The sequence below is a fragment of the Antechinus flavipes genome, chromosome 1 (genome assembly GCF_016432865.1).
Source record: "Antechinus flavipes isolate AdamAnt ecotype Samford, QLD, Australia chromosome 1, AdamAnt_v2, whole genome shotgun sequence".
Classification (NCBI taxonomy): Eukaryota; Metazoa; Chordata; class Mammalia; order Dasyuromorphia; family Dasyuridae; genus Antechinus; species Antechinus flavipes.
In genome coordinates, this window is record NC_067398.1 from 671,756,519 (window position 1) to 671,783,442 (window position 26,924).

The following is a 26,924-nucleotide window of genomic DNA, read 5'->3' on the forward strand; positions in this document are numbered from 1 at the left end:
GTTAGGACTTTTGTATGTAAACCATTTTCCAGGGGCCCCTTGCTTCACCCCCAGGAGATGGGGCTGATGCTGACTCACTTTGCCCCCGAAACCCCTTCTCTCCCCCTTACTTCTGGGGGCACAGTCACCCAGCCTTGTGACTTCCTCTTCCTTGCCGCATGTTTTTCTTGCCCTCCTCCATCCAATCTGGAGCTTAGTCCTTCCCCGTTCCACTCTCCAAGCGTTTCCCCTCTCCTCTTTGCCCCCTTCTCTCCTCTGACGCGGCTCCCAGCTGGTGCGGGCCCTCATCACCTTAAAGCTTAGACCAGGGCAATAGCCTCTGCTTGTTCTACCTGTTCCAATCCATCTTCCATGTGGCTATCAAAGTGATCTTAAAGTTCACGTCCGTGTCCACGCACTTCGGCGCCCATTCGATAAACCCCAGCGGTTGCCTATTACCTCCAGAATCAAATATAAAACCCTCTGTGGCCCTTTCCTAGGTTTCTAGACATTTTACACCTTCCTCCACTCCGTGCCCTCCGGGAGCCAGTGACACCGGCCTCCTTCCTCACTCAAGATGCTCATCTCCCGACTCGTCCCTCCCCAGCCTTTTGAAAGGTTCTCCCTCCTCATCTCTGCCCCCGGCTTCCCCGGCTTCCTTTTCCTATCCCCTGTCCTGCGAATAGAGCCTTCCCTCCGGTCACAGGCTCCGGTCACCGCTCCTGTAGCTCGTCTGTACGTGGATGCGCACCTATTGCCTCCCGGATCCGATCGGGAGCTTGTGGAGAACAGCGGCCGTTTTGCTTTTCTCGGGAACCCCAGCGCTCGGCACCAGCCGCGCCCAGGGCGCTGAGCAGCCTTAGCTTGGGCTCTGCGTGCCCGGAGGAGCGAGCCCCAGAAGTCGGCTTCTCCCCTGGCTGGCTCGCCCTCTCGCCCGGCTCTAGGAGTGGATTTCTGCCCAGCTCTTTAAGGACACCGGCGCCTCGGGCCGTCACTGCAGCTGGGAGCTCCTCCCGGCCTGAGCCCGCCCCACGCCTGTCCCCTCCGGCCCCGAGATAGACTCACCCCGGGCCTCTCCGGGTGCCTCCCGAGGCCAGACGGGCAGGCAGTCTCGGTTCCCTCGCCCCGCCGGGCGGCCCCGTCAGCAGCTCTCTCCCGCCGCTTGCTGCCACGAGTGGCTGCCTCTGGTGGCCGCCTGCCCGTTTTTGTGGGGCAGGGGGCGGGAAGGAAGGGCCGGAGGGGAGCGGTGCCGGCCCTGCCCACCCGTCTCTCGGGTCTGGGGCGCCCCTGCCCGCCCCGTCGAGGTTAAAACCTCAGCCTCCCCGCCCATCCGGGGATTAAAGTTCCATCCTTCCTACCGGACCAGGTTCCCCCCAGGATTCCAGTTCCATATTCCTCAACCCCTCCCTCGGAGTCAGGATCCTCTTCTCCCCCTTTCACATTTTAATTTCCTCTTCTCTTCTCCAAGTCTCCCGGGAATCAAACGCTTCATCCCCTTCCCCGGCCTTTTTCCTCTCCTCCCCTCTTCTCCCAGACAGTGCCCGGTCCCGTGGGGACTGCTCGCCAACTCCTCAGAGGCCCCCGGGGTACAGCCCCGGACTGTTTTAAACCCGGTTTGGGTGGCCCAGGGCCGGGAAGAGATTCGGGCTTCGGGGTACAAGGAAGCCGCACCTAAAGGAGTTGCTCTCTCCACCTCGGGTGCAACAGCTCCCAAAAGGAAAACTCAGGAGCCGACTTTTCCGTCACTCCTCTGAACATATTTAACTTTCACAGTTTGAGGGGCTCCTCTCAGCAGCAGTTTGCAATCCCTCAATGAACACCAAAACTCGGGGAAGAGCTATTTGTTTGGTAGGCACTCCCTCCAAATGGAGGCCAGACAATGGAGGTTTCTTGGTGGTCTTGACATTGCCTAAATATCATTCGGGCCCAGGAGCTGTCCGTGACAACCCTCTGGGGCCGAGCCCTTCTTCCCGCACAGGGATCTCAGGGCAGCCGATCCAACAACCCGAGGTGCAGAATTCTCGGTGGCGCGGCCAAAGGCACCCGGCTCAGCAGCGAGAGTAGGCGGCGCGCCATGGGACTGGACCTTTACTCAAGCCCTTTCCATAACGACACACCTGCAACGAGAAGGTCCAGAGGCTGAGTTGGAAATCAGCTCTGCAAGGAAAGGTTCCTAGGGCCTCATGTTGACATCCCAGCTTAGTTCAACTTCCGGGGGGAGCCAAGGGGACCGTTCTAAGACTCAGCGGAAGGTCTGCTCTTCTCCAAGACAATACTCCATTTGGGTATTAGAATGTGATAGCCACCGTATAGGGAAGGGAAGACAGAGAGAATGGCATTCTGCTGCGAAATCCTTTTTGGGAGCCTTCTCCCCCCTCTCCCCCCCAATAAGACCCCTGAGGTGCGGCCAAAGGCACCCGGCTCAGCAGCGAGAGTAGGCGGCGCGCCATGGGACTGGACCTTTACTCAAGCCCTTTCCATAACGACACACCTGCAACGAGAAGGTCCAGAGGCTGAGTTGGAAATCAGCTCTGCAAGGAAAGGTTCCTAGGGCCTCATGTTGACATCCCAGCTTAGTTCAACTTCCGGGGGGAGCCAAGGGGACCGTTCTAAGACTCAGCGGAAGGTCTGCTCTTCTCCAAGACAATACTCCATTTGGGTATTAGAATGTGATAGCCACCGTATAGGGAAGGGAAGACAGAGAGAATGGCATTCTGCTGCGAAATCCTTTTTGGGAGCCTTCTCCCCCCTCTCCCCCCCAATAAGACCCCTGAGGTGGATGCCCTACCCTCCACCCCCAAAGAACAAGAACAATGTCATCTTGTAGTGCCCGATGTTAGCAAGTGGGAGCTGCTGTTAAATTCAGAGGTGGTACATTTTCCTTTGCAGGGGCCTTCTGATGAGTTTTTCTTAAAAGTAACTGGATCTTCCTCCAACAGGAAGAACAATGGAACTTTTCATGCATGTTTGGAGCCATCACAAGCTTGCAATTCTCTGCAGGATACCAGAATCCTTCCTCCTCTTGGGACTCCAGGGGCGGTTCCATTCCCCAAGGGAGGAGTGGCAAAGAGAGTGTAGGAGAGGAAGTGAAAATCTCTAACATTCACATTTTTCTCCTATTCTAGTAAATTCTGAAATTCTCATATGTAATTTTCCAGAAAGATTATGCAGAGCCCTATCAATTGACAATTTCATTAAAGACTGAAATTAACATTTGCTTAGAAATTTCCTTTGAAGTGCAAATTATAGATCAAAATGAAGCGGATATAGTTGAAAACATTTTCAAATGACTTCAGAGTTTTTAGGAGGGCTACTTATATCTGATATACTGCTTACAGATAAAGTAGATACATTAAGGCTCTTTATTAAGCTCTACTTTCTTAGCTTAGTGTTATCATTTATGTCTGAAACAAAACTATTATTTTGAAAATGTTTTACATAATTCAAATGTCAGTAATTTAAACGAGCTTTACCTCATCAATTTGATATTGAATTATTTATGTGACTTTATTACTTAATTACAAGTGATCTCATCATTCTGAGTATGAGGCAGAGGCAGAGGCAGAGGCAGAGTTTAAAGAGCCCTGGGACTTGGGTGCTAGCTAGTCCTGATTCAGTTACTCACTGGGTGATTTTGGATACATCACTTGTTGAGTCTGTCTTCCTTCCTCCCTGCTTGCTAACTAGCAAGCTTGCTAACCAGTTCACTAATAAGCAAGATGTGGACATCTCAAAAATTAGTGACAAAAATCATTTCATTCAGAATACAAAGATAAAGACATAGTCCCTTAACAATATGGTACAGAGAAAAAAAGGGTATATTGGCTTGGGAGTCAAAGGATCTGCCTCGATTACTTATCTTTATAAGCTCAAGAAAGTCACAAATATTCTGGGCTTCAATTTCATTTGTAAAAAGAAAGGGCTGAAAAGAATGATATAATCTGGAAAAAAAAAAAAAAAGGGCTGGACTAGACAAACACAGATGATCCTGTCCATTCTAAAATCCTGGGATCCCACAAAGCACTTCATATGGGTGAGGGAATCTTTATTTTGATAGCAAACTTGGCAACATAAGGACAATTCTCTTCCCTATTGCTTCACATTAAATCTCAAATGCTGAGTTTTAAATATCAAAATCTATGTTTAATGATAAGGTTAAACAGAAGCAAGGCAAAAAATATGAAACTCAAACTTTAGGAACATCTGCCTTAGAATTCCTTAACATTTTTCTATTAAAAAAAAAAAAAAACCCCAAAACAATCAAACCCACATTTACCATACACAAGTATAAAATGGCTTAAATTAAGGCATAGTCCAATTGGCTGAAGCAGGTTCCAACTCAAGTATCTTCCTGGCACAAGAGCTCACTTGCATCATGTTATTCCATGGCAACATGCTCACAAAAGGACAGGAACATAAGGAGGAGGAAAAGGTCCATTTGGTATTGTTCCCAGGTTGTTATCAGTTCGTTTTAACCCAAGAGAAATACACAAACAGGTTGAAGGACTTTGGAGACATTTTTCCCTTCCTTTAGCTAGAAAATCCATCCCTCCTCCCCAGAGAACTAATGGCTAAGACTGTTTATAAATCCTCAATGCTGGTATTTTTTCAGAAGTTTATGATTTTACCCAAAGCCTCTGATATTCTGGGAAGCTCAGGCATGAATGAGACAATGAGGAAGTACACCTGAAAGGCAGAACCCTAAGTAGTAACTATAATGTTGAAAAGTCCTCGCCTTAAGACTAGTTGAATGAAAAATAAGTGCCTGTCATTCATTATCCATTAACTGGAAAGTTTTTCAAAGCTCAAATTTGAAAAGGCTGCCTGGAGGGCTAAAGACAAGATTACAAGAGTAGTCAAGTGTAAGGCTGCCAAAAGAGCCCCAAGTGACATCTGATTGGGCATTTGGACTGGGGAGAACTCCAAACCCTGATGTACAAAGAGATTCTAGCTCCACTTTCTGAGCCCAAGCACAGCTGAGGGAATACCCTGAAGCTTCAGGGAAGGTGGTGGATCCAGAAGCAGAACCCTGTTTTAACAAGGGAGCATCTGAAGGGATCCAATCCCCCTGAAGAGCCTTCTGGGGCCCTGCCTTAGTGCTTGGGGCTTTCAGCTACCTTACTGTAACTTAGAATGAAGAGGATGAAATCAGGGCTTCCCGTAATCTAGGGAGACAGGAGTAGGAACTGTTCGTTCTTCCACACCAAGACCCTTTTCATTATGTAAGAGAGACAACATTCTAGTTGTTTTAGGGGGAAAAAAGGATGAAAAGGATAGATATGGAGTTAAGATGGGCAACCTTGCCCTTCAGCCACAGTGGCCACGTAACGGAACCAGTCACTAGCGCCTCTCTGCCAGTGCCATTTGGCAGCTAGACCTTTCTGGTTTTTGTGTGTGTTTGTGTATGTGTATACACACGTTCGTGCGCACACGTGCCAAATGCCATAAGCTCTAAATCATGTCTCTCTAAAGGTGTTGTGAGAATCCTATCAGTGAGGTAGAAGAAAGAATGCCATTCCAGAATATTCCCATATATTGCAAAAGTTCCTCAGCTAGATTTTTAAATGCACTCCTTACTACTGCAAGGTGCAAGACTTAAGTTGTTTTTATGGACTGGAATGTATAGTGTTAAAAAACAGGAATACTTGAGTCTTAGAAATTAAAGTTAAAGCCCCTTGTTTCTCCATTCAAAACAAAATGGATCTTATGCTTAAAAACGTAAACAAAAGCTGAGATGCTAAATCTGCCAAAGAGGCTGAAGAAATTTACCCATCACACTGGTTTGCTTAGCAACAGCTGTAGCCAGTTGCCATGTATAAAATGATAGCAAAGAGAAATGTCCTCCTCACCCAAATCCTCTTTCAAGGACAATGGGGCGAGCAAAAGAGAACCATCTATCTACAATCTCAGTAATTTTCCAGTGGTAGAAAAAAGATAACCTGAATTGAAGTTTAATGAGTTAGGGGACTCCATGCTAATCCCTAGAACTCAGCCTAAAAAATGTACTAGAAACCCAAAAGCCATATTTTGTTTTGTATAAAGTGAGATTATAGTTTCCCCTCATCTTTAAGTTTTCAAACAGTCCCAAATAGATGCCAAATCTCCAGAGGCAATACTGATTTAGTTCTAGTGAATGAAGCCTCTGAATGACTTAGAAAAATATGGACCATTGCCTACAAGACTCTGGATTGCAACAGTTGGGGTGGGGGTGGAGAGGTAGCCAATTATTTTTTAGGAAAATCAAAAAGACATATTTAAAAGTTTAGATTAAATATCCAGGTTTCTGAATATGCTCTCACACTTATTCTTCCATCCAAGCTCATAAGACACAATCAAATAAACATAGCAAAACCTTCTTTAACATAAGAACCACACAGACTTTAGGGTCTATTTCATTTCCTCTAATAACCAGCTTCTTCAAATTCTTACACCATTCTCTCCTTATCACTTCATAGTCCTTTTTCTAATAACCTGGACACTAGCATATGGTAATCTTGTTTTTACATCTCCTGAGTAAGAAAGAATTTAACATACTATGGTGGACAAGAGGTAGTCTACTCAGTGAATGTTTACCTAGAAAAGCCTACTTTTTGGAATCTTTGACCAGACTAGCTTTTAAACATGGGGGGAAAAACCCTAGAGAATCATGATGCACTTCATGCACCAGAATAGAAATGCCTATCTTTCAAAAGGAGATGAAATGATGGACCATTTCTTGCTTCTTAAATATCTGATTACATTAAATCAATCATTTGTAATTAAGATATCATAAAGAGAAAAACCAAATGTTAACTGCTGGCTAAGAGAAATACTAACAATGACTTCTCCTAGCTTTTTATGTTAGCTAAACTGTCCAGTGCTTCCTGTCAAGATTAACATTCTCAGTTAGCCTAGAGAAACACAGCAATCACGCAAGCACAGGGCAATGCATAAATAAAATCCCGTAATACAAGGAGGACATAAAAAGGAAAGCAGGAATGGAGGAAGAGAAACCTATTCCAAGTTCTCCCTGAAATGGGCATCAGAAGGGAATGAAAGCACCATATTTCAGAAAGAGGGGGAGGGGGAACCTAACAAGTATCAGCAACTGTAGGAAGAATGATGCATGGGGCTCTTTAGTGAAAGTTAGAACCAGTCCATGGACACTCAGGGCCATGAAGCAGGTGTCATGATTCCTATTGCCATTCTCCTCATCTAGTCTGATGGGCCTCTCCAATCTCTTGACCAGGCTGGTCCTTGTCTTGATCGGCTGGTTCTGAAACATGAGGGGCAGAGCTCAGAAGTCCACTGGCACTTGCTGTTTTCTCCAAGGATGTGGGTGTATCAGAGAGTTGGTCGGCTTGGAGAGTGGGGTTGATCAATTCTTTGTTTGGCTCCTGTTGAGAAGGGGAAGCATTTGAATCTTTTAGGGGTTGGGGACATTCAGATGAAGCCATCACCCAGGAAGGCTGAGACAGGTCCTTCTACAAAAGAAAAGTCATAGGTAAGGCAATGTAAATATATCTAACGAGACCCCTGACATTATATAGACCTGAAAAAAAAAGGCTAAACTAGAGGAGACTCTACACCTCAGGAAACAACATTGATGGCTGCTGGATGACAGGCACCTGACAGAAATAGAAATGGTGATAAAGAAGGTAAGGCAAGTCAAGCTCAAACTCTTTTCCCAAAAAGTTTGGAAAAGAAATAATATATGTAGCTGATTTCAGATTAAAATAAATTTGAGCCATTGAAAATGTTTTACAATTATAGGTACTTGAATCCACAGGAACTGTGGCTCCTTTTAAGATGCATTCAATGACCCATAAATCACACAATATCAAAGTCAGAATTGACCAGTGCAACCTGCAGCTGAATGGAATGTCCCTATATCATCCCAAAAAACCTGTGCTTACAAACCTCTACTGATGAAGATTTGTTACCTCCCCACCTCCTGGACAGCTTCAATTATTAAAAAAAAATAAAATATAGCAAGACTTTTTGAATCAAAGGGAATGTTAAATGCCCAAATCCTTCATGGTTCAGGCTGAGAAAGAAAATAGCTGTCCAAAGTGCCACTCTAAAAAGAGCTACAGATGCCTTACAACATCTGTGCCTCTTTAGCTTAAAGAGTTTTGCTGTAATCATTGCAAAAGGAGTCCTTCCTTTTGTCAAGGGGATCCAGGATTCCTTTTTCCCTTTTGTGAAAGCTTAACTTGCCTCACCTGCTCATATATTGTCATGCTGCCTTCTCCTATACTCAACCTTAACTCAAACAAATCATTCTTTTAATGTCAGATCAACAGCTGGATGAGAAGCACACCAATCAGAAACTTCTATCAGAGGGAAAGGCTTTGAGGAGGCCCTTTTAATTCAGTTTTGAAATTCAAGTTATCTTCCCCAAAAAACCTGGAAGAAAAAAGTGACATGTGGTTGGGTACAACTCAGATATGATGATGTTATGACAGAACAACAAGTTCCAAATTAAAATCTAAGCCCACACTTCCCGCAATGCTTTTAACAGATAGAATGACAAAAAGGGATAGATATTATTAACCTCAAACCACAACATAGTAATGGCTTATATATCCAACACAGTTGGAGAATAAAGTATTATTAAACAAATGATTTTTCCAGAGCAAGTAAATCTTGGATTTTTAGAATAGGAAGGAACCTTAAAGGTCAATCCATCCCTCTTGGCATCCCCAACAACTGGGCAGCTAAATAAAATGCCAAAATATTATTTTTGATGGAAACTTTTCTAAAATGTATCACACATATCCATGTTTTCTTAAGAAATGAAGACTGAATATAAATCAATGCTTTCTTGTTGCTCCATGGTAACCATAATGAACGTCAATCACTGTATTAGTTCAGGGAAGTTTCCCCTAGAGCTGAAAGACCTTCATCTAGTTCTTCAGTCTCCTCCTTCCACAGACAGAGCTGCCAATTATCATGCTGTCAGTGGATACTGCTTCTTCTAATATGATTCCCTGTATTTCACTCACCATGCTGGTTTAAGCATGGCTGGCTCTACCCGCTTTTACAGAAATCAAGTATCTGGGCTTTGTGACAACTATTATCCCTGCTGCAGAAAGGGCTATTTGGGCTTATTTCCAGATCTGCAGTTGGATTCCAGGTGGCTAAGGTTGCCAGAAGTCTGACCTCCAGTTAAGAGGGGCCTGATTATACACTTTAGAACTAACAGAACTTTTAAGAAAAAGAATATTAGTATCAAGCAAAAGTTAACATGTCATCTCAAAAGTTCACAGTATATCTCTGTTGGTTATACCACACTTCCAAAATATTCTAGGGCCAAATATTTAACTCCTAAAACCAAACCACCTTTCTGTAATCAGAAAACAAATATTATGGCAAAAACATCAGCTGTGTGATTTTGATGATAAAACTACAATATTTTACTCAACTTTAACTTTAGTTAGGATTTCTAATATTAGTATTTCTTGAAGACAGTCATATCAAACTGGTATTCACCGCAAATCCGCTGCCTGTCCAGAACATTCTCAGCTCCTTGCGCCATAAAGCTATCACAAAGCTTGTGATCACAGTACAGGGCACTAGGTAGAGGAGAGCTGGCTGGCCCCTCTGCATCCATGCCAAAGCCACAAAGGTGATCAGAAGGCCAATGCCATAGGCTAAATTGGACAAAGAAGAGAAGAACCAAGTTTATTTCAATGTATCATCTGACATTTTATTTAAAACATGATCTTAGAGCTAATATTGTCCCTCTTCATTTTAAAGATGAGGAAACTTGTATACATTACTACCTGCATCAATTCATTCATTCAACAAACTGAGAGCAGGGTACAAAATTAGACCTTAGGGCAGACACAAAACTTAGATAAGACAAGGTCCCTTCCTTCATGCAGCTAACAATCTAGTAGAAGAACAACATAAATACAGACTCTATGATATAAATGTACATTATTAAGATAAAAATCAAAGTGCCACATTAAGGATCTTTAGGGGAAAGCATTCCCTGACCAAAGGAATGATACAAAGTTTCACAGACAACATGGCATCATATGAGTTAGATTTATTAAAATGGGTAGGGAGTTAATAGGCAAAAGAGAAAGTAGGAGAGGGAGGCTATTCCAGGATTTAGAGAATTAGCATAAGCAAAAACAAGAAGGCAAAGCAGAAGTTTTATTTTGGGGAGAAAGAGTTATCAAGTTCATACATCTAACATGAGAGGTGGGCATTTTTTTTAAAAAGATGGTGTATGGGGTTTGTGTTTTTCTTATGATAGGTCCCCTCCCCCCCAATTCTTGCTATTCTTTCCCCTTCAGGAGATTCCCAAGAATCTGTCTTTGACAGAGGCAGTATAGGTCACACATGCATGGAGGCCAGAGAACAGAGTAAATCAGAGATGAGGACATCAAGATGTACATCACAACAGATTTTCTAACTAAAAGTAAAAACAGTATGGTAGGCATTGGAGATGCTTCAAGCCAGGACATAAAGGAAGAGTTATAGAAATGACTATCATTAAATGTGCCAGAATAAGGAGGGAGATGAAGAGTTAATGACGACAAGCAGAGAAAGGCTGATTTGTGTTCAGGCAGGAAGGGGACAAGCCAAATCTCAGAAATCAATGATGATATGACACATTCTTCTACCCCCTAAAGAACCAATGCTAGGCCAGTTGTTGCCCTATCTTAGAGGAGGAGAGTAGAGAAGTCTAATGGGGAAGAGACTAGTGACTATTCCTTCTGAAGCCTAAAAGTATCACAGAATTTAGCAAGCAAAGGGCAGTTGGAACTAGCTAAGCCCACCTTCAATCCTGGAACTGAAACCTACTAGTTCTGTTTCACTTGATAGAATGGAAGCTCCAAGAGGACAGGCAGAATTCCATTTCAGTTACTGTATTTTTGGCACCTAATACAATATCGGGAACATAATGACCTTTACTTGATAGCATCGTGATAAGCAAATCATTATTACACTCTGAGCCTGTTTGCTTATGTGTGTGATATATAACATGACACAGGCTATCCCACAGGGTTGTGATGAAACGTCTCTGTAAACCTTAAGACTATATAACCATGAGGGATCATTATTATCATTATTGTTTTTTACAGAGAAGACAATAAAGGAAGAGTCTCGCTGAAGATTATATTTTCCAATTCTGCACCTAGTACTCTCGTTACATATACTAGGATATTCCCATTTGTTTACTGATGCCTGAAAATCTCTTGAGATAACAAAGGCTTTCCACAAATGGATTTAAAGTACATTTAAAGTAACTCATTTGACTCAATCAACCAGTATAAATGCATAATACACATCCTTTCCTGCTAGGGCAAGACAAAAAGGAAAAGTAGGAGGCCCTTATACCCAAGAAGTGGAAGAACGTGGTAAAGAGAGAGAACTTATCCCTGGATGTAAATCTACTACACAGACTTCACATTTTGGCCAGATGTTCACCAACTAAACTGGAAACAGAGCTGGTCCACAAACTTATGAAGTCACAGGATATCAAAGATGTAAGGACATTAGTCTAATTGAGATCTGAATAGGAAAACTTACTTCCTCTTGAGGCAGTTGGAATACATTTTCATACAGCTTTTGGTATTAGAAAAAAAATTTTTTTAACTGAGCTAAAAATTTACTGTTTCTTCCCATTATGCATAAGAAACAAATCTAACCCTGAATTTTCTATGGAAAAGCTTTGAATTATTTGCAAATAGTGCCCCTCCATCTTTTCTTATTCAGGCTAAATATTCCTGGTTTCTTTGACCAATTTTAGTTTGATAAAGCTTCTATGCCCCATTTATTCTGGTCACTCTCCTCTGGATACATATAAATAATACTCAAAAATGAAAAGCTTTTTATTCAAAAAAAGTTTGATTGAAGGCTTTTGTGATTTTTTTTTAATGCAAATTTATTATAAAGATATGTCATTACTACAACACTCAAACAAGATAGTGTTTTGTGTACTAAGTGTGTTCCCTTAAATTTTGTATTTCCAAACTCTTCCTTTCAGGCAGTTATAGCTCAAGTAAATTTGGCATCCTATAGTACCTAGAAACATAGTATGCCCATCACAGATATTCAATTAATAACCAATAGCCAATTGATTCACTGTTTTTCTCTCACAATGGAAACAATTACATTAGAAACCTCTATGGTCATGACTGGAATGCCCTCTCATCCCTACTGTGCTGCCCTCAGCAGGCCAGGGTCTTTCGTTTTCAATGTGACCTCACACTTTTGTTTTCACTTTTTACAACCACCATTGGTTATTTGTTTCTGGAGCTCCATCAAGTTTCCACTGTTGGACATTCCCAGCATCCAATGCTATGCTCCGCATCCAGTAGGTGCTTAAATGCACTGTGGTAATCCACATGTTGGGGGCAGATCTCATTACACATCACCCTTGAGAGTGAAGCACAGTAACCATTGCAGGGCTGAGTGTCTCAGTTTTCTCAATGGCAAAATTGGGCTAATGCCACTTGCCCCTACGCCTCCTTCATAGAGCTGCTGTTGTGTAAACAAAAATGTGAGCTATTGCTGCTATCATTACTACAACGCTCCCCTACCAGCCTGGTAAAACCCAGTATCCACCCAGGGTGAAATGAGAGAAATCTATACCTTAAACATCAGCAAAGTATTTTGTTCTCTTCTTCCCTTTAATGTTTCTATTTTTTGTTTTAAAAATACTGACAATGCAAGGCCGAATTGTATTAAGCATCCCACAACTCCTCTTCCAACCTAATGTGATGGGCAGCGATCATTCCTCATTCTCTCCCACAACAAGGGGATTGAGAACAAGGCAACTTGCCTCTGGGACTGCACTAGGTCTCTGGAGCAATATGAATAGAGAAACATTACTTCTTCCAGAGAGTCGTACTTGATTTGCTGAGCCATTTCCCCCACTCTGCCTTTCTCTCCAAGGCCATTTCACTCATCATGCCTCATCTCCCTCTCCATCTGTATCTCAGAGCTGTATCCTGCCTTATTTCCCTCCAACCTGTAAGGCTATCCTTAAGGGCATGAATCATGTCTTATCTAAGGCTTGGTATCTTCTTTTTAGCATCTAGTACACAGATATAAATACACATAGGTACTTAATGGAAGTAAAAAGATTTGAGAGAATACATTTTAATATTTCCTAAAGTGATGAGCCTAAAATGCATCCTAATGCCAACAGAGCTCCACAGAGAAAGCCAGTGTTACTCCCTTCCTATTACTCAAATCCTCATCTGGCCTACACTAGGAGCTGTCCTGAATTAAGCACATCATGCCAGGCTAGACTGCCACTGAAAGGTCATTTCTTTCTGCCTGGGAAACCTCTAAGAAGCCTGGCATCTCTATGACTGTGGGTAAGTGTAAATGATCTTGTCTTCCCCTGAGGCAACAAAGGGGTGGAGGCCTGGCTGAGGACAACCAGAGTTGTTGGGTAAATGGCATAAAATGACTTCCAATTTGCTGACTCTAGGAAGGATGGCCACAAAGTCTGCAAGTCTCAACAATATTCTCTACTCTCCCTCTTTCTCCTAGTAAAGCCAATTTTCAATTAATTATAAAAATATATCACTAACTTAATTAGACCAGGATATGGAATAACTCACATTTGGATGATTATTACAAGGAGTTAAGGGGACTTAGATAAAGATATTAATTAACATGGGAGGTTTTGCATATGCTAAATGCTATCATCCAGACTCAAGTTCACAGGTATCATTCACTGGCCCTAATGTGCTACTTCCTTTAACTGCTGACATCCCCTATTTCTGGTCATCCAGCCACATTTTGCCATCTTTCTCCTTTGTAGTGTCTTTCCTGTTTCTTCCCTTCCACTCTCACTGTCCACCACCCTAACAGGGGCTTTCCATTTCATGCCTGTAACAACATTCTAACTGGTCTCTCTGCTACCAGCTCTTCCTTCCTTCAATCGGTGCCATCAGTCTCATCTTCCTAAAACTTTTAGCCTATCATCTGACCTGCTCAAAAATCTCCACATCTATTTTCTATAATTCTTTTAACTTTCAAGACTTGAAACCTTGCTACTCCCTTCCCAAAAGGTACTCTGCATTCTAGCCAAACCAATGTTTCTAATTCCTATCTAATAACCACCCCTTCCTAAGGGGACGCCACAGTGCACAAGGTTTGAAGTCAGGGAGACTCGTCTTCCTGGAGTTCAAATGTGACCTCAGATATTGACTAGCTGTGAGACCCTGGGCAAGTCACTAAATTTCTATCCGTCTCGGTTTCCTCATCTGTAAAATGAGCTAGGGAAAGGGCAAACCACTGCAGTCTCTTTGCCAAGGAAACCCCAAATGGGTCACAAAGAGTCAGACGCGACTGAAAAATGACTGAATTCTTTCTTCTTCCTTTCTTTCCATCTTCTTCAAAGAGACTACCAAGATCAGGCTCCTCTCCATCTACTCCTCAGCAGTCCCCTCCCTGTGGACCCCCTAGAGCCTGCCAGAGGGGACAAGGGACTTTGGAGATCATCTGGTACAAACCCCTTGTGCTAAGAAGAACCAGTCGTCAACGACTGGTTCAAGGCCATGTGAAGTAGTAAGGGACAGAGCCAGGATTAAACTTCATTTTAATTCTTTTATTTGGGGCACCCAAACAAGAATGAGAAAGAAATTATAATGTCACACATGTGATTTTCTGACCTTGCGTAGAAAATAAAGCAGCTACTTTTCAGGTTAAAAAGTTTGTTTTCAGGAAATGTTCTTAGTAGGTAACACCATAGCCACCAAACATAAAATGAAGAAGAGAAAAATAGACTAAGATTTTATCATAGACCTACCACCCCAAAGTTAAAATTTTGGAGATAACATAGGGTCTTTAAAGTCAAAATATATTAAATAACTGAGTTGCATTTTGTTTCCAAGATTTAAACACACTGATCACAGAGCTATATAGCCTAGCTGTCTGTAGATCTACTACAAGACAGATTAATAAATACTTCCTTTGTACCTACCTATGGTACAGGCTACAAAGTAGATTCTAGAGGACTGCACCTGGATGTCAAATCTGTGACAATATGCTACTAATAATCCTGGAAAAGAAAGAAAATTAATTATTTTTACATTCCCTTGTGAAAATTTAGCAAACTATTGTACTTACTCCCTGTTCTAACACATTTCCAAAAGGTTTAGAATCAAATGATATTCAAGATGTAAAGCCCTCTTAATGCTCATCAAATCCATCCCACTTTCTCACTGTATAAAACAAAGAAAATGAGATCCAGAGAACTACAGGTTTTAGTTGGAAAAGATCTCAAGAGAACAGCTAATCCAGCCATACTTGAATAGCTATACTGCCTACATTTCCAGCAAGTAGTTCCTCAGTCTATACTGGAAACCCTTCAGTGAGGGTAGACTACTACCTCTCAAAGGAAGTCCTTCCCTTTTAAAGTGATTTTAATGGTTGGAAAGGAGCTTCTGAGGATTAGGTCCCACAGTTCCTGACTCTTACTTGGTAAATTTCTCACAACTTCAAGTCTCTTCTCTAACAGCCTATATATGACTAACAATTTTAAATACGTGAACCCACAATGGAATTTTAAACAACCCAAGTGAGAAAAAGAACCAAGTTGTCACATCAATGGTTCCAGATTATATTTCAACAGAGCTAAGATCTCACTGGTGTGGGTGTTTCCTCCACGGTGTATACAACCCAACCATGAATCTTCTCTCTGTGTGACTCTTGTCCATGTCTTTCCACAGTAAAATAACTATCAAAAGAACTGGAAGAGCTCCAGCATGATGCAGAAACCATTTGTGGAGGATTTATGGATCAAGTACTCAGTAAATTGTAATAATTCACAAAATCATAATTGAAATTATCCCAATAGGGTAAGTAAAGTTTCACAAAAAGTCAGGCAGGCAGAATAGCCACCATAGCAAAGAGACTTTTCAAAAATTCTCTGAACACCCACATCAAGAGCTCTGGCCCCTTGGGGGTGTCACCCCCTACTGCTCGCCATGCATGCATGCATGAAGAAAGCAATCACAAAAAACCAGATCCTGGGTATGTTTCATGCAAGGCACTGTGCTATCCACTGTAGGGACACGAATGGGATCAAGACACTGTCCCTATCTTGGAGAGTTGGGAAAGCATCAAAAGTAATCAGGTGGCAGGTCAAAACCACAGAAGCTCTGAAGTAGTATGTGCTTTATTTGCCCAAAGTAGTATAATTATGAAGTGTCATAGCAGTTCAAGGGAGGGACAGAGCACTTCAGGCAGGGGTAACCATGAAAGGCTTAGCAGAGGAGGTGAGACGTGAGCTAAGATAATTTGAAGGCTAAGGAAGTTCTGGAGAAGCAAAAAGTAAGCATGAGAAAAGGAAAAAGAGATGCGCTTGAGTGACTAGGAAAAAACTAATGTAAAGGACACAGAAGATTCCGGCAGGATAGAGGAAGAGAAGGCTAAAAGACAGTTTGGAGTCAGATCACAGAAAGCCTTGGATGGGAGGCTCTTGAAATGCAATGGCATCATCAATCTTCTCTCTCTTGAACTCCTATAACAGCTCTGGTATGCAGCACACAATTTAGCACTTAAGTAACATTTTGCTGATTGTTTCAAGAATATGTTTTGTTTCCCAAACTGGATTGTGAACTCCTTGAGGACAGGGACTATGTCTTAAACTTCATCTTCCCTCACAGTGCCTAGCATAGCATGAGAGGCTTCAATCAATTCTTTCTTAAGAGCTAGAAAGGACCTTGAAGACATGTTTAATCAGAACCTCATCTTAGAGATGGGGAAGCTAAAGGTCTATAGAAGTGACTTGCTATAAGGTCACATTAAGTAATAAGCAGAGCTGGGATTTAAACTCAGGTCCTCTGATTAAAATCCACTGTACCACATTCTATTTTAGCTCATTAACCTGCAAGCTTAGTAACTGAAATACCTGGCACTAAGATATCTCCAAAGCCTAATAGAGAAAATGGCCTGTCACAGAGTGCTAATGGTGAAGAGTTTAATCTTGGGACCTTCAGCACCATGGGGAGCTAAAAAGAGGGGAAGAAATAACATGTTTTTAGTGTAAAATCTTACATTTATAATCAAAGCCATGAAAACATGTACCTTTTTCTCATGATAATTCTATAAACATCAAACAACTTATGGGGAAATTAGAAGCTAGCATGTTTTTTCCTAACAAATTATAGGCTTGACAGTTTCTCAACCTCAAAGAAAACAGTTTCCTGTCACAACAGAGGGAACAAAAGTTTCATACTGAAGCACAAAAACCCTTTTGGCATTAGTCACAAAAATAATGGTGATGATCCCCATCAAGTTTGTCAGGGGTCCATTTTGGGGGGACTATTATCAAATCAAGCCATCCTTAAAGGAATATTGCCAGACTGAACAGAAAGTATGAAAATTTCTGGAAATTCTGAAACTATGGTTGGGGGGAAATGGAACACATACATACACTTATTTGTTTGAGTTTTGGGTTTTTTTTTTTTTTTTTTGGTTGTTGTTACCACCCAAAGTTACTTTAATTCAGGAACACAATTCACAGCTTGTTAGCAATGGAAGAGACATTGGAAACCTTCTAGTCCAACCCCTTCATTTTCAAGCTCAAACGCAGAGTGGTAAGAGCCTGGATTTGAACTCAGGTCTTCTAAGACCAGGGCTCCTTCTACCATACTATAGATATTCCTCAAATGTTACATACAATTTGACATAAAATCATGTTTAATCTATGAAGAAATGCAACAGCCTTAAAAAAAAAAAATCAAATAAAAAAACTAGAAAATTTGAGAGGGAGAGAGCAGGGAAAATCTTCAGGGAAAATATATGTCTCTGTTCCCCTCCCCAGACCCATTTCTCTAGGCTTTCCTATCCCTGTGTTTAGAACCCATATTATGTGTTCCTTTTCTCTTCCCTTTGGGCTTAGTCTTGGGGAGAGGTGGTTTATCATCCAGAGCTGACCCACCTTGGTTCTCTTCCAGCTGTCAAACACCTGCATATGTGCCCAGTCTCCTCTCACTTTCCCACATCTTGCCCACATACATACCTTCTTCACGGGTTTAGCATGGGATAGGAACCTTTGATGTCACCATAAATGTTGGCATAATTTGTGAGCTCCTATTCAAACAGCTCTTTGTAGTTTAACCCTTTCTGGAGATGAAAGCATTCAGAGGTTAAGAGCAATAAATTCACCTTGTATCTTGAAGCTACTAAAGAAATACCTTTTCATGAGTGGTAGAATCCGAAGGGCCAGCAGCCACTTCCACCATTATGCTGTTCCCACTCTAAAGAAAAAAGGATATGAGAAACTTAACTATTCAGGAATTCTGGGATATGTTTTTCTCTGTTCAGATGACAAAACAGCCAGAACAATTCCTACCTTTGTCAGAAAGGGTGTGATGAACACAAAAAATACATCATAGATGAAAAGTACTAACAGAAGCAAAGTACAAGCCTAGGAAAGAAAAAAAAAAATCAGTCATTGAGGTGGGGAAAAAAGTTCTTAAATTTTTTGCCTACCTATGAAGATCCATCCAACTCATACTATATGAATTTTGACAATCTAAAGATATCATGTAAGCTAGAGGAATTCTGTAAAGTACTAACACTAAGGCAGAAACTGATTTTAAACCAGCTCTACCTGAAAGCTCTCACCCTTTCTCTATTATTGCTCAGTTCCTTCTCTTTTTCCCTTAAGCCACTAAGGCCAGCTGAGCTTCAAGTAAATGTCACAGCAGGAAGGAAGGGGTCAACTCCTGATGCTGCACTTTAGATTCTAGATTATTTTTAAAATAAAAAATGGTAACAAAAAACCCCACGTATACTAAAACATGCATACAGACTACAAACTCACTTTTACCTTTTTTTAAAAAAATCCCTTCAGATCAAAATTTTCCATCTCAGGTTTCAATTCAAAGTTAAACCCCTTCATAAAAGCTTCAATGAATAGAGAATGGGCGAATCTAAGCATATGTCTGCTTTCAAACCATCTTGAGTTTGGGGCTTAGTTTAGGGGAGGAAAAACACTTTCCAAGTTCTAAATAAAGAAAAAAAATCAAAATGGGCCAAGTAACTGAGATATATTTTCTGTGAAATTTTAGCTGCACATTTTTATGAGAACTGACTTTGCTTTTTAGACAACTGATTTTTTTCTCTAGTTCTTTTTGAAAATTTTTTTTTGCTCTCTTCTCCAGAAAAAGAAAGAACACTAATTTTTTACTTTTCTAATATCAATTTACATTTCATATAGTCCTTTACAATACACTTCAAACTTGAAATTCTAAAAGTAAAAGGTGAGATCAATAAAATTGAAAGTAAAAAAACTATTGAATTGATTAATAAAACTAAGAGTTGGTTCTATGAAAAAACCAACAAAATAGACAAACCCTTAGTAAATCTGATTAAAAAAAGGAAAGAGGAAAATCAAATTGTTAGTCTTAAAAATGAAAAGGGAGAACTCACCACTAACGAAGAGGAAATTAGAGCAATAATTAGGAGTTACTTTGCCCAACTTTATGCCAATAAATTCGACAACTTAAATGAAATAGAAAAATACCTCCAAAAATACAGCTTGCCCAAACTAACAGAGGAAGAAGTAAATATCCTAAACAGTCCCATCTCAGAAAAAGAAATAGAACAAACTATCAATCAACTCCCTAAGAAAAAATCCCCAGGACCAGATGGATTTACATGTGAATTCTACCAAACATTTAAAGAACAATTAACTCCAATGTTATATAAACTATTTGAAAAAATAGGGATTGAAGGAGTCCTACCAAACTCCTTTTATGACACAGATATGGTACTGATACCTAAACCAGGTAGGCTGAAAACAGAGAAAGAAAATTATAGACCAATCTCCCTAATGAATATTGATGCTAAAATCTTAAATAAAATATTAGCAAAAAGATTACAGAAAATTGTCACCAGGATAATACACTATGACCAAGTAGGATTTATACCAGGAATGCAGGGCTGGTTCAATATTAGGAAAACTATTAGCATAATTGACTATATCAATAACCAAACAAACAAAAACCACATGATCATCTCAATAGATGCAGAAAAAGCATTTGATAAAATCCAACATCCATTCCTAATAAAAACACTTGAGAGCATAGGAATAAATGGACTTTTCCTTAAAATAGTCAGGAGCATATATTTAAAACCATCAGTAAGCATCATATGCAATGGGGAAAAACTGGAACCTTTCCCAGTAAGATCTGGAGTGAAGCAAGGTTGCCCACTATCACCATTATTATTTAATATCGTATTAGAAACACTAGCCTCGGCAATAAGAGTCGAGAAAGATATAAAAGGAATTAGAGTAAGCAATGAGGAAACCAAACTGTCACTCTTTGCAGATGATATGATGGTATACCTAGAGAACCCCAGAGATTCTACCAAAAAGCTATTGGAAATAATTCATAATTTTAGCAAAGTAGCTGGCTACAAAATAAATCCCCATAAATCCTCAGCATTTTTATACATCACCAACAAAACCCAAACTCTGCTGATTTCTACCGAACAAGAAGATTTGGGAGTAGGCCTGACCAGTTTATGTCTAAAGTACAGAGACTAGCCAGGTGAAGTTTGGAGAAGACTCACCACCATTAAGTAATGAATATTTTTGTGGCCACAATAATTTTTAAAAACCATACACTCAGGGATAGAGAATTCTAATCTGTTCTAGCATAAGGAGCACCCATAGAAACAAAGTCACAGCTCTCTGGAACTTTTAAAGCATTTTAAAAAACTTATCACAGAATAATAACTCATATTTATACAGACCTCTGTGGCTACAAAACATTTTTTAGGCATTATTGCTTTTGATTTTTAAAATTCCTTTCTGAGGTATGTCTGAATAAATGTAGCATCTAAATATCATTATTTCTTTTTTGAAAGTGATGAAACTTGGGCTGGGAGAGTCTGCTAAATGACCTCAAGCTTTCCATATCTAAGGACACTGCTCTTTCTATTAGTATGCAGATTTTTTTTTTTTACTATAGCTCAACATATGGCATTCTCTGTCACTGCCCTGCTCAAGAATTTGCAATAAGTATTCTCCAATGAAGATGTTCATTCCTATAAAACTTTAACCTTTTTAATTAAAATGGCCTTGAAAGATTTATCATTAAAACCACAAGAATTCCTGTGCACTTTGTCATAGCCCACCTGGACATACCTGCCCAAGTGTTTCAGAGTTCACCAACTGCAGAAGTCACACAGGAAGGTAAGGGCAAGATGCCCCCTGCTCTGTTGCCCTAATTCCTTCTGACAAACTCCTAAAGCCTACATGTTCTCAAGCAACTCAGTCAAAGGGACTGAGGATATCTAGCCTGGAGAAGCAAGACCCAGTAGCAACTTGGCAATATCTTTAAATATTTGAAGAGATATAATGTATCAGACAAATTAGACTTGGAAAAGTAGAACCAGGTTTTCAGTTCAACATAAGGAAAAACACTTTTACAAACAGTTGCCCAAAAATAGTATCCCACTCTGGATGATAGCAAAATATCTATCACTGAAGAGAAGACCTGATAGCCACTTGTTAGGGTCACAGGATACGTGTTCCAGCACAGGAGTTGGACTACAAAACTTCTGAGTTTCTTCTCAGATTTCCCACAATTCTGTGATTGTTCATGCTGAGTATTACACATATTTTCTCCATGTATACAATAAAGAGGTTGAACTGGGTTTATATTAAGGTGCCAGACAATACAACAAATACTTATTGAGTGCCTTCTGTGTGCTCTGCACTAGAAAACAGCAACTTTGAAGATTTCCACCCCTCTGAGAGTTCACAGTTTAGATGACATTAGAGAGCTGGAGTAGGAGTTATAGGCAGTTTTGGTTCCAGAGGACAAGAGAACCCAGCTTCTCCTCTATGCCAAGCAGAAGTCAATTATATTGTATTTATAAATTCCTACTCTTTGTGTTTATATGTTTTTATTACAGTATAAAGTATAAGAAACTATATTCCAGGATCAGAGGCAGAAAATGAATACCAAAGAAAGACTGTAAGGTGGTAGAATTTAGAACAAAAGGGTCCTTAGTAACTTTTTAGTCCAATGTAGTACTATTTCCAATAGTAATGGGAATAGTCTTTTCTGTGTAAAAAAGCATTTTCAAAATAGTTTTAGTTTTTCCTTCTGCCAGTTCTGCTAAAGTTTCAAAATATACAAATGCCAAAAATCTTCAACAACTTGAGAAAAAAGTTCCTAAGAAAACAGCAGATGGTTTCACTGATAGCAGGACAGACTACACAGTGGCCCTAGAAACAAGCTAGCCCTGTTCTCTTCCCATTCCTGTTGATCCTGAGACTTCCAACTCAGTGCTGAACACACAGTACCCCTATCCGAAAAATTCAAAATTTTCCATAAGAAATCACTAGTTTTTCTCTTGTAGAACCAACACACCCAGGGAAAGATCAATGAGCCTGGCAAACCACTAGCAAAGGGATTCCTCTTCCTACCCTTCACAGGTCAAGGGGTAGAGTCAAACTGGAATCAGAGACCACGAGGACTAAGATACTCCAGCAGCAGCAGAAGTGGAGTTTTTGTGGGATTTTCTCCTCAGATTCTAATCTCAATTCATGCAGCAACCAGATAAACCTGCCTGACTTGTTTCAAACTGGACTGAAATTAGATGCAATTAAAAGCAAAGAAGGCATTGCCCAGACATTCCTATCAGATGTGCCTAGATTGTAGCTTTGATGCCAACATCACTGAAATCATTTTCATGAAACTAAAAAGGCAGGGTTTTTAATAGGGTTTTTAATAGGGTTTTTAATAGGGTTTTTAATAGGGTTTTTAATAGGGTTTTTAATAGGGTTTTTAATAGGGTTTTTAATAGGGTTTTTAATAGGGTTTTTAATAGGGTTTTTAATAGGGTTTTTAATAGGGTTTTTAATAGGGTTTTTAATAGGGTTTTTAATAGGGTTTTTAATAGGGTTTTTAATAACAGTGAAACCCAAGTGGCTCTCAGGCTCATCGGCTCATCACCTCTAGGGAGGTTCAGATGAGGCAGTGAGTCTGGGAGCACCTAAGGACAAGGCACAGATGAGGTCTGAAGCCTGTATAGGAGACAGAGGGCAGTAAGGTCCTAAGGACAACTAGCTTTCCAAAATCAACAGCTAGCCTTGTGAGATGTGTGTGTGTGTGTGTGTGTGTGTGTGTGTGTGTGTGTGTGTGTGTGTGTGTGTGTGTGTGTGTGTGTGTGTGTGTGTGTGTGTGTGTGTGTGTGTGTGTGTGTGTGTGTGTGTGTGTGTGTGTGTGTGTGTGTGTGTGTGTGTGTGTGTGTGTGTGTGTGTGTGTGTGTGTGTGTGTGTGTGTGTGTGTGTGTGTGTGTGTGTGTGTGTGTGTGTGTGTGTGTGTGTGTGTGTGTGTGTGTGTGTGTGTGTGTGTGTGTGTGTGTGTGTGTGTGTGTGTGTGTGTGTGTGTGTGTGTGTGTGTGTGTGTGTGTGTGTGTGTGTGTGTGTGTGTGTGTGTGTGTGTGTGTGTGTGTGTGTGTGTGTGTGTGTGTGTGTGTCAAGAGATGGATGACAACTGCCCGAAAAACATGCCCACTTTGAAAGATTATTTCTATTCTAACAATCACAATTTTCCTATGGAAGCTGAATTCTAACCCATCCCACTAGCCAATTTCAAATTCTCATACCTTGAAAGTTGGCAGGCGAATGGTTTTTAACATGTAAAGGCAAAAGGCAATTCCCAAAGCATCCTGAAGGACCCAGGCCCACCTAGAAAATAGAAAAATATCTATCACTGAAGAGAAGACCTGATAGCCACTTGTTAGGGTCACAGGATACGTGTTCCAGCACAGGAGTTGGACTACAAAACTTCTGAGTTTCTTCTCAGATTTCCCACAATTCTGTGATTGTTCATGCTGAGTATTACACATATTTTCTCCATGTATACAATAAAGAGGTTGAACTGGGTTTATATTAAGGTGCCAGACAATACAACAAATACTTATTGAGTGCCTTCTGTGTGCTCTGCACTAGAAAACAGCAACTTTGAAGATTTCCACCCCTCTGAGAGTTCACAGTTTAGATGACATTAGAGAGCTGGAGTAGGAGTTATAGGCAGTTTTGGTTCCAGAGGACAAGAGAACCCAGCTTCTCCTCTATGCCAAGCAGAAGTCAATTATATTGTATTTATAAATTCCTACTCTTTGTGTTTATATGTTTTTATTACAGTATAAAGTATAAGAAACTATATTCCAGGATCAGAGGCAGAAAATGAATACCAAAGAAAGACTGTAAGGTGGTAGAATTTAGAACAAAAGGGTCCTTAGTAACTTTTTAGTCCAATGTAGTACTATTTCCAATAGTAATGGGAATAGTCTTTTCTGTGTAAAAAAGCATTTTCAAAATAGTTTTAGTTTTTCCTTCTGCCAGTTCTGCTAAAGTTTCAAAATATACAAATGCCAAAAATCTTCAACAACTTGAGAAAAAAGTTCCTAAGAAAACAGCAGATGGTTTCACTGATAGCAGGACAGACTACACAGTGGCCCTAGAAACAAGCTAGCCCTGTTCTCTTCCCATTCCTGTTGATCCTGAGACTTCCAACTCAGTGCTGAACACACAGTACCCCTATCCGAAAAATTCAAAATTTTCCATAAGAAATCACTAGTTTTTCTCTTGTAGAACCAACACACCCAGGAAAGATCAATGAGCCTGGCAAACCACTAGCAAAGGGATTCCTCTTCCTACCCTTCACAGGTCAAGGGGTAGAGTCAAACTGGAATCAGAGACCACGAGGACTAAGATACTCCAGCAGCAGCAGAAGTGGAGTTTTTGTGGGATTTTCTCCTCAGATTCTAATCTCAATTCATGCAGCAACCAGATAAACCTGCCTGACTTGTTTCAAACTGGACTGAAATTAGATGCAATTAAAAGCAAAGAAGGCATTGCCCAGACATTCCTATCAGATGTGCCTAGATTGTAGCTTTGATGCCAACATCACTGAAATCATTTTCATGAAACTAAAAAGGCAGGGTTTTTAATAGGGTTTTTAATAACAGTGAAACCCAAGTGGCTCTCAGGCTCATCGGCTCATCACCTCTAGGGAGGTTCAGATGAGGCAGTGAGTCTGGGAGCACCTAAGGACAAGGCACAGATGAGGTCTGAAGCCTGTATAGGAGACAGAGGGCAGTAAGGTCCTAAGGACAACTAGCTTTCCAAAATCAACAGCTAGCCTTGTGAGATTGTGTGTGTGTGTGTGTGTGTGTGTGTGTGTGTGTGTGTGTAAAAGAGAAAGAAAAAAAGAGAGAGAAAGAGAGTCAATCAGAGAGAGGGAAGGAGGGAAAGTCTGGACTTACTGATCTTCATTTCGGAAAATTCCCCAAATTATACTGACTGTGATGCAAAACATTGCCAGGAGCAACATCCGAACTCGTGGGCGCTTGTGAAAATAAGGTAAATTATTATCTGGAACCCTGGAAAGGAAATCACACCAGAAAGAATATAATACCCAAAAGGAATCATAAGGAATGGGGTCAAATTACATCTTAATTATCATGGAGTTTTGCTGACATTATGAGTTGAGACTTATCCTCTCCAAGTCTCCTTTCTCAATGATTCCTATTCTCAAATCCTGCTGTGTTTGGAGGCTAGCTACCTCTATCTCTGCCACTTATGTGGTTGTGTGACTTTGGATATGATTACTTTAACTATCTCAAGAGCTTTCACACAGAAGTGAAATAAGATTTATTCTGTTTGTTTACCTTCAGAGGAAAAATGAGGAGCAGTGTGAAGTTAAAGGGAGCTATGTTTCAGCTCAACATGATAACTTTCTAATAATCAGAAATGCCCAACAAAGAAACAGGCTATCTTGGCAGTCCTCTTATATGTGGGTAGATAGTGAGCTCCTTGTCACTAAAAGGATTAGCAGAGGCTGGACGATCCATTTGACAAGTTACTGTAAGAAATTCTTCCATTAGATGACTTCTAATGTATCTTTTCAACTCGAAAAGTCTTGTGTTCTGTGACTACATTATTCTCAAAATGCTTTGTGTGCTAGTTTTATTTTTCCCAACTAGAGTTCTTTCTCCTTCTACTTTCTCTTATGAGTATATGGCAGGCAGAATTGGCCCACTGTTCAATAGGGCCAAATCTAAAAGTACAGCTCTTGGGCCCACTTCCACATCAACTAATAAATGCTCACTAAATACCTATTATATATGGTAGGCAGGCACGATAAGAGATACAAGGAATGTATTTAAAACACTGTCCCTATCCTTATGGAGCTTACCATTTAACTGAAGAAACAAAAGATTTACACATGAAATAATACAATAAATTCTAAGAGCTGAATGAATGACAGGCAAACTAAGCAAGCAGAAAGTTTCATGGCAAACTCAGAAAGAAGTGAGAAGCTGACTTGGTTGAAGTGGAGAGTTCTGATATGGGAAAAATAACTGTAGCAAATTAAGCTGGAAAGCTAAATTGCAGATAGACTAGGAAGTGTCTTGAATGACAAGTTTGGACTTGTTCCTATAGAAGTATTATTATATCAAACACATTTTTGGGAATGGGGGCTTACTACTTTGGAGACAGTTAACTTTTCTTACCTGCATTTTCCAAATGGGAGTCTTTTTATACATGGAGAAAGACAGCTATAAAGGCTAGTGGATGATGCCAGGCAGAATACAGTTATTATTACATATACTGAAAGAGAGAAAAAAAGGCACAAGCAGCCACTCTAAAAAATATGTATCTAGAAAAGGAGTTATACTATTAGCATTATAAGCAGGCTAGTCTATTGATCAATTTCATTTCTTTTTTTTAAAATGTGATTTTAAAAAATATATTTTTATTTTTCATTAAATATTTCTCAATCACATGTAAAAAGTTTTATTTTTTTTTTTTAAATTTGAGTTATAAATTCTTTCCCTCCCTCCCCCTACCTCTTGAGAAGGCAAGCAATATCAATTATACATGTAAAGCCATACAAAACTTATTTCTATATCAGCATTCTGAAAACAAACAAACAACAACAACA

The 26,924-nt window shown here is 40.4% G+C and overlaps 1 protein-coding gene across 7 annotated transcripts in view; it reads right to left on the reverse strand.

Annotated features, from left to right (window-relative positions):
- Positions 1-4,007: 4,007 nt before the first annotated feature.
- SPPL2B (signal peptide peptidase like 2B) overlaps positions 4,008-26,924 on the reverse strand; it is a 47,024-nt gene continuing 24,107 nt past the window's right edge. For 2 of the 7 annotated variants that reach the window (XM_051972228.1, XM_051972229.1), the window contains exons 7-15: positions 26,494-26,590; positions 25,243-25,359; positions 23,578-23,659; positions 18,299-18,373; positions 18,141-18,203; positions 16,853-16,952; positions 14,921-14,998; positions 9,454-9,614; positions 4,008-7,442 (exon numbers count right to left, since the gene is read on the reverse strand). In XM_051972228.1, the coding sequence (XP_051828188.1) occupies positions 7,170-7,442; positions 9,454-9,614; positions 14,921-14,998; positions 16,853-16,952; positions 18,141-18,203; positions 18,299-18,373; positions 23,578-23,659; positions 25,243-25,359; positions 26,494-26,590 (1,046 nt within the window). In that variant the 3' untranslated portion in view covers positions 4,008-7,169. Of the gene's footprint in view, positions 7,443-8,292; positions 8,368-9,386; positions 9,615-14,920; positions 14,999-16,852; positions 16,953-18,140; positions 18,204-18,298; positions 18,374-23,577; positions 23,660-25,242; positions 25,360-26,493; positions 26,591-26,924 lie in introns of those variants that run through there. The other 5 variants (XM_051972230.1, XM_051972232.1, XM_051972233.1 and 2 more) reach the window with 5 other exon arrangements.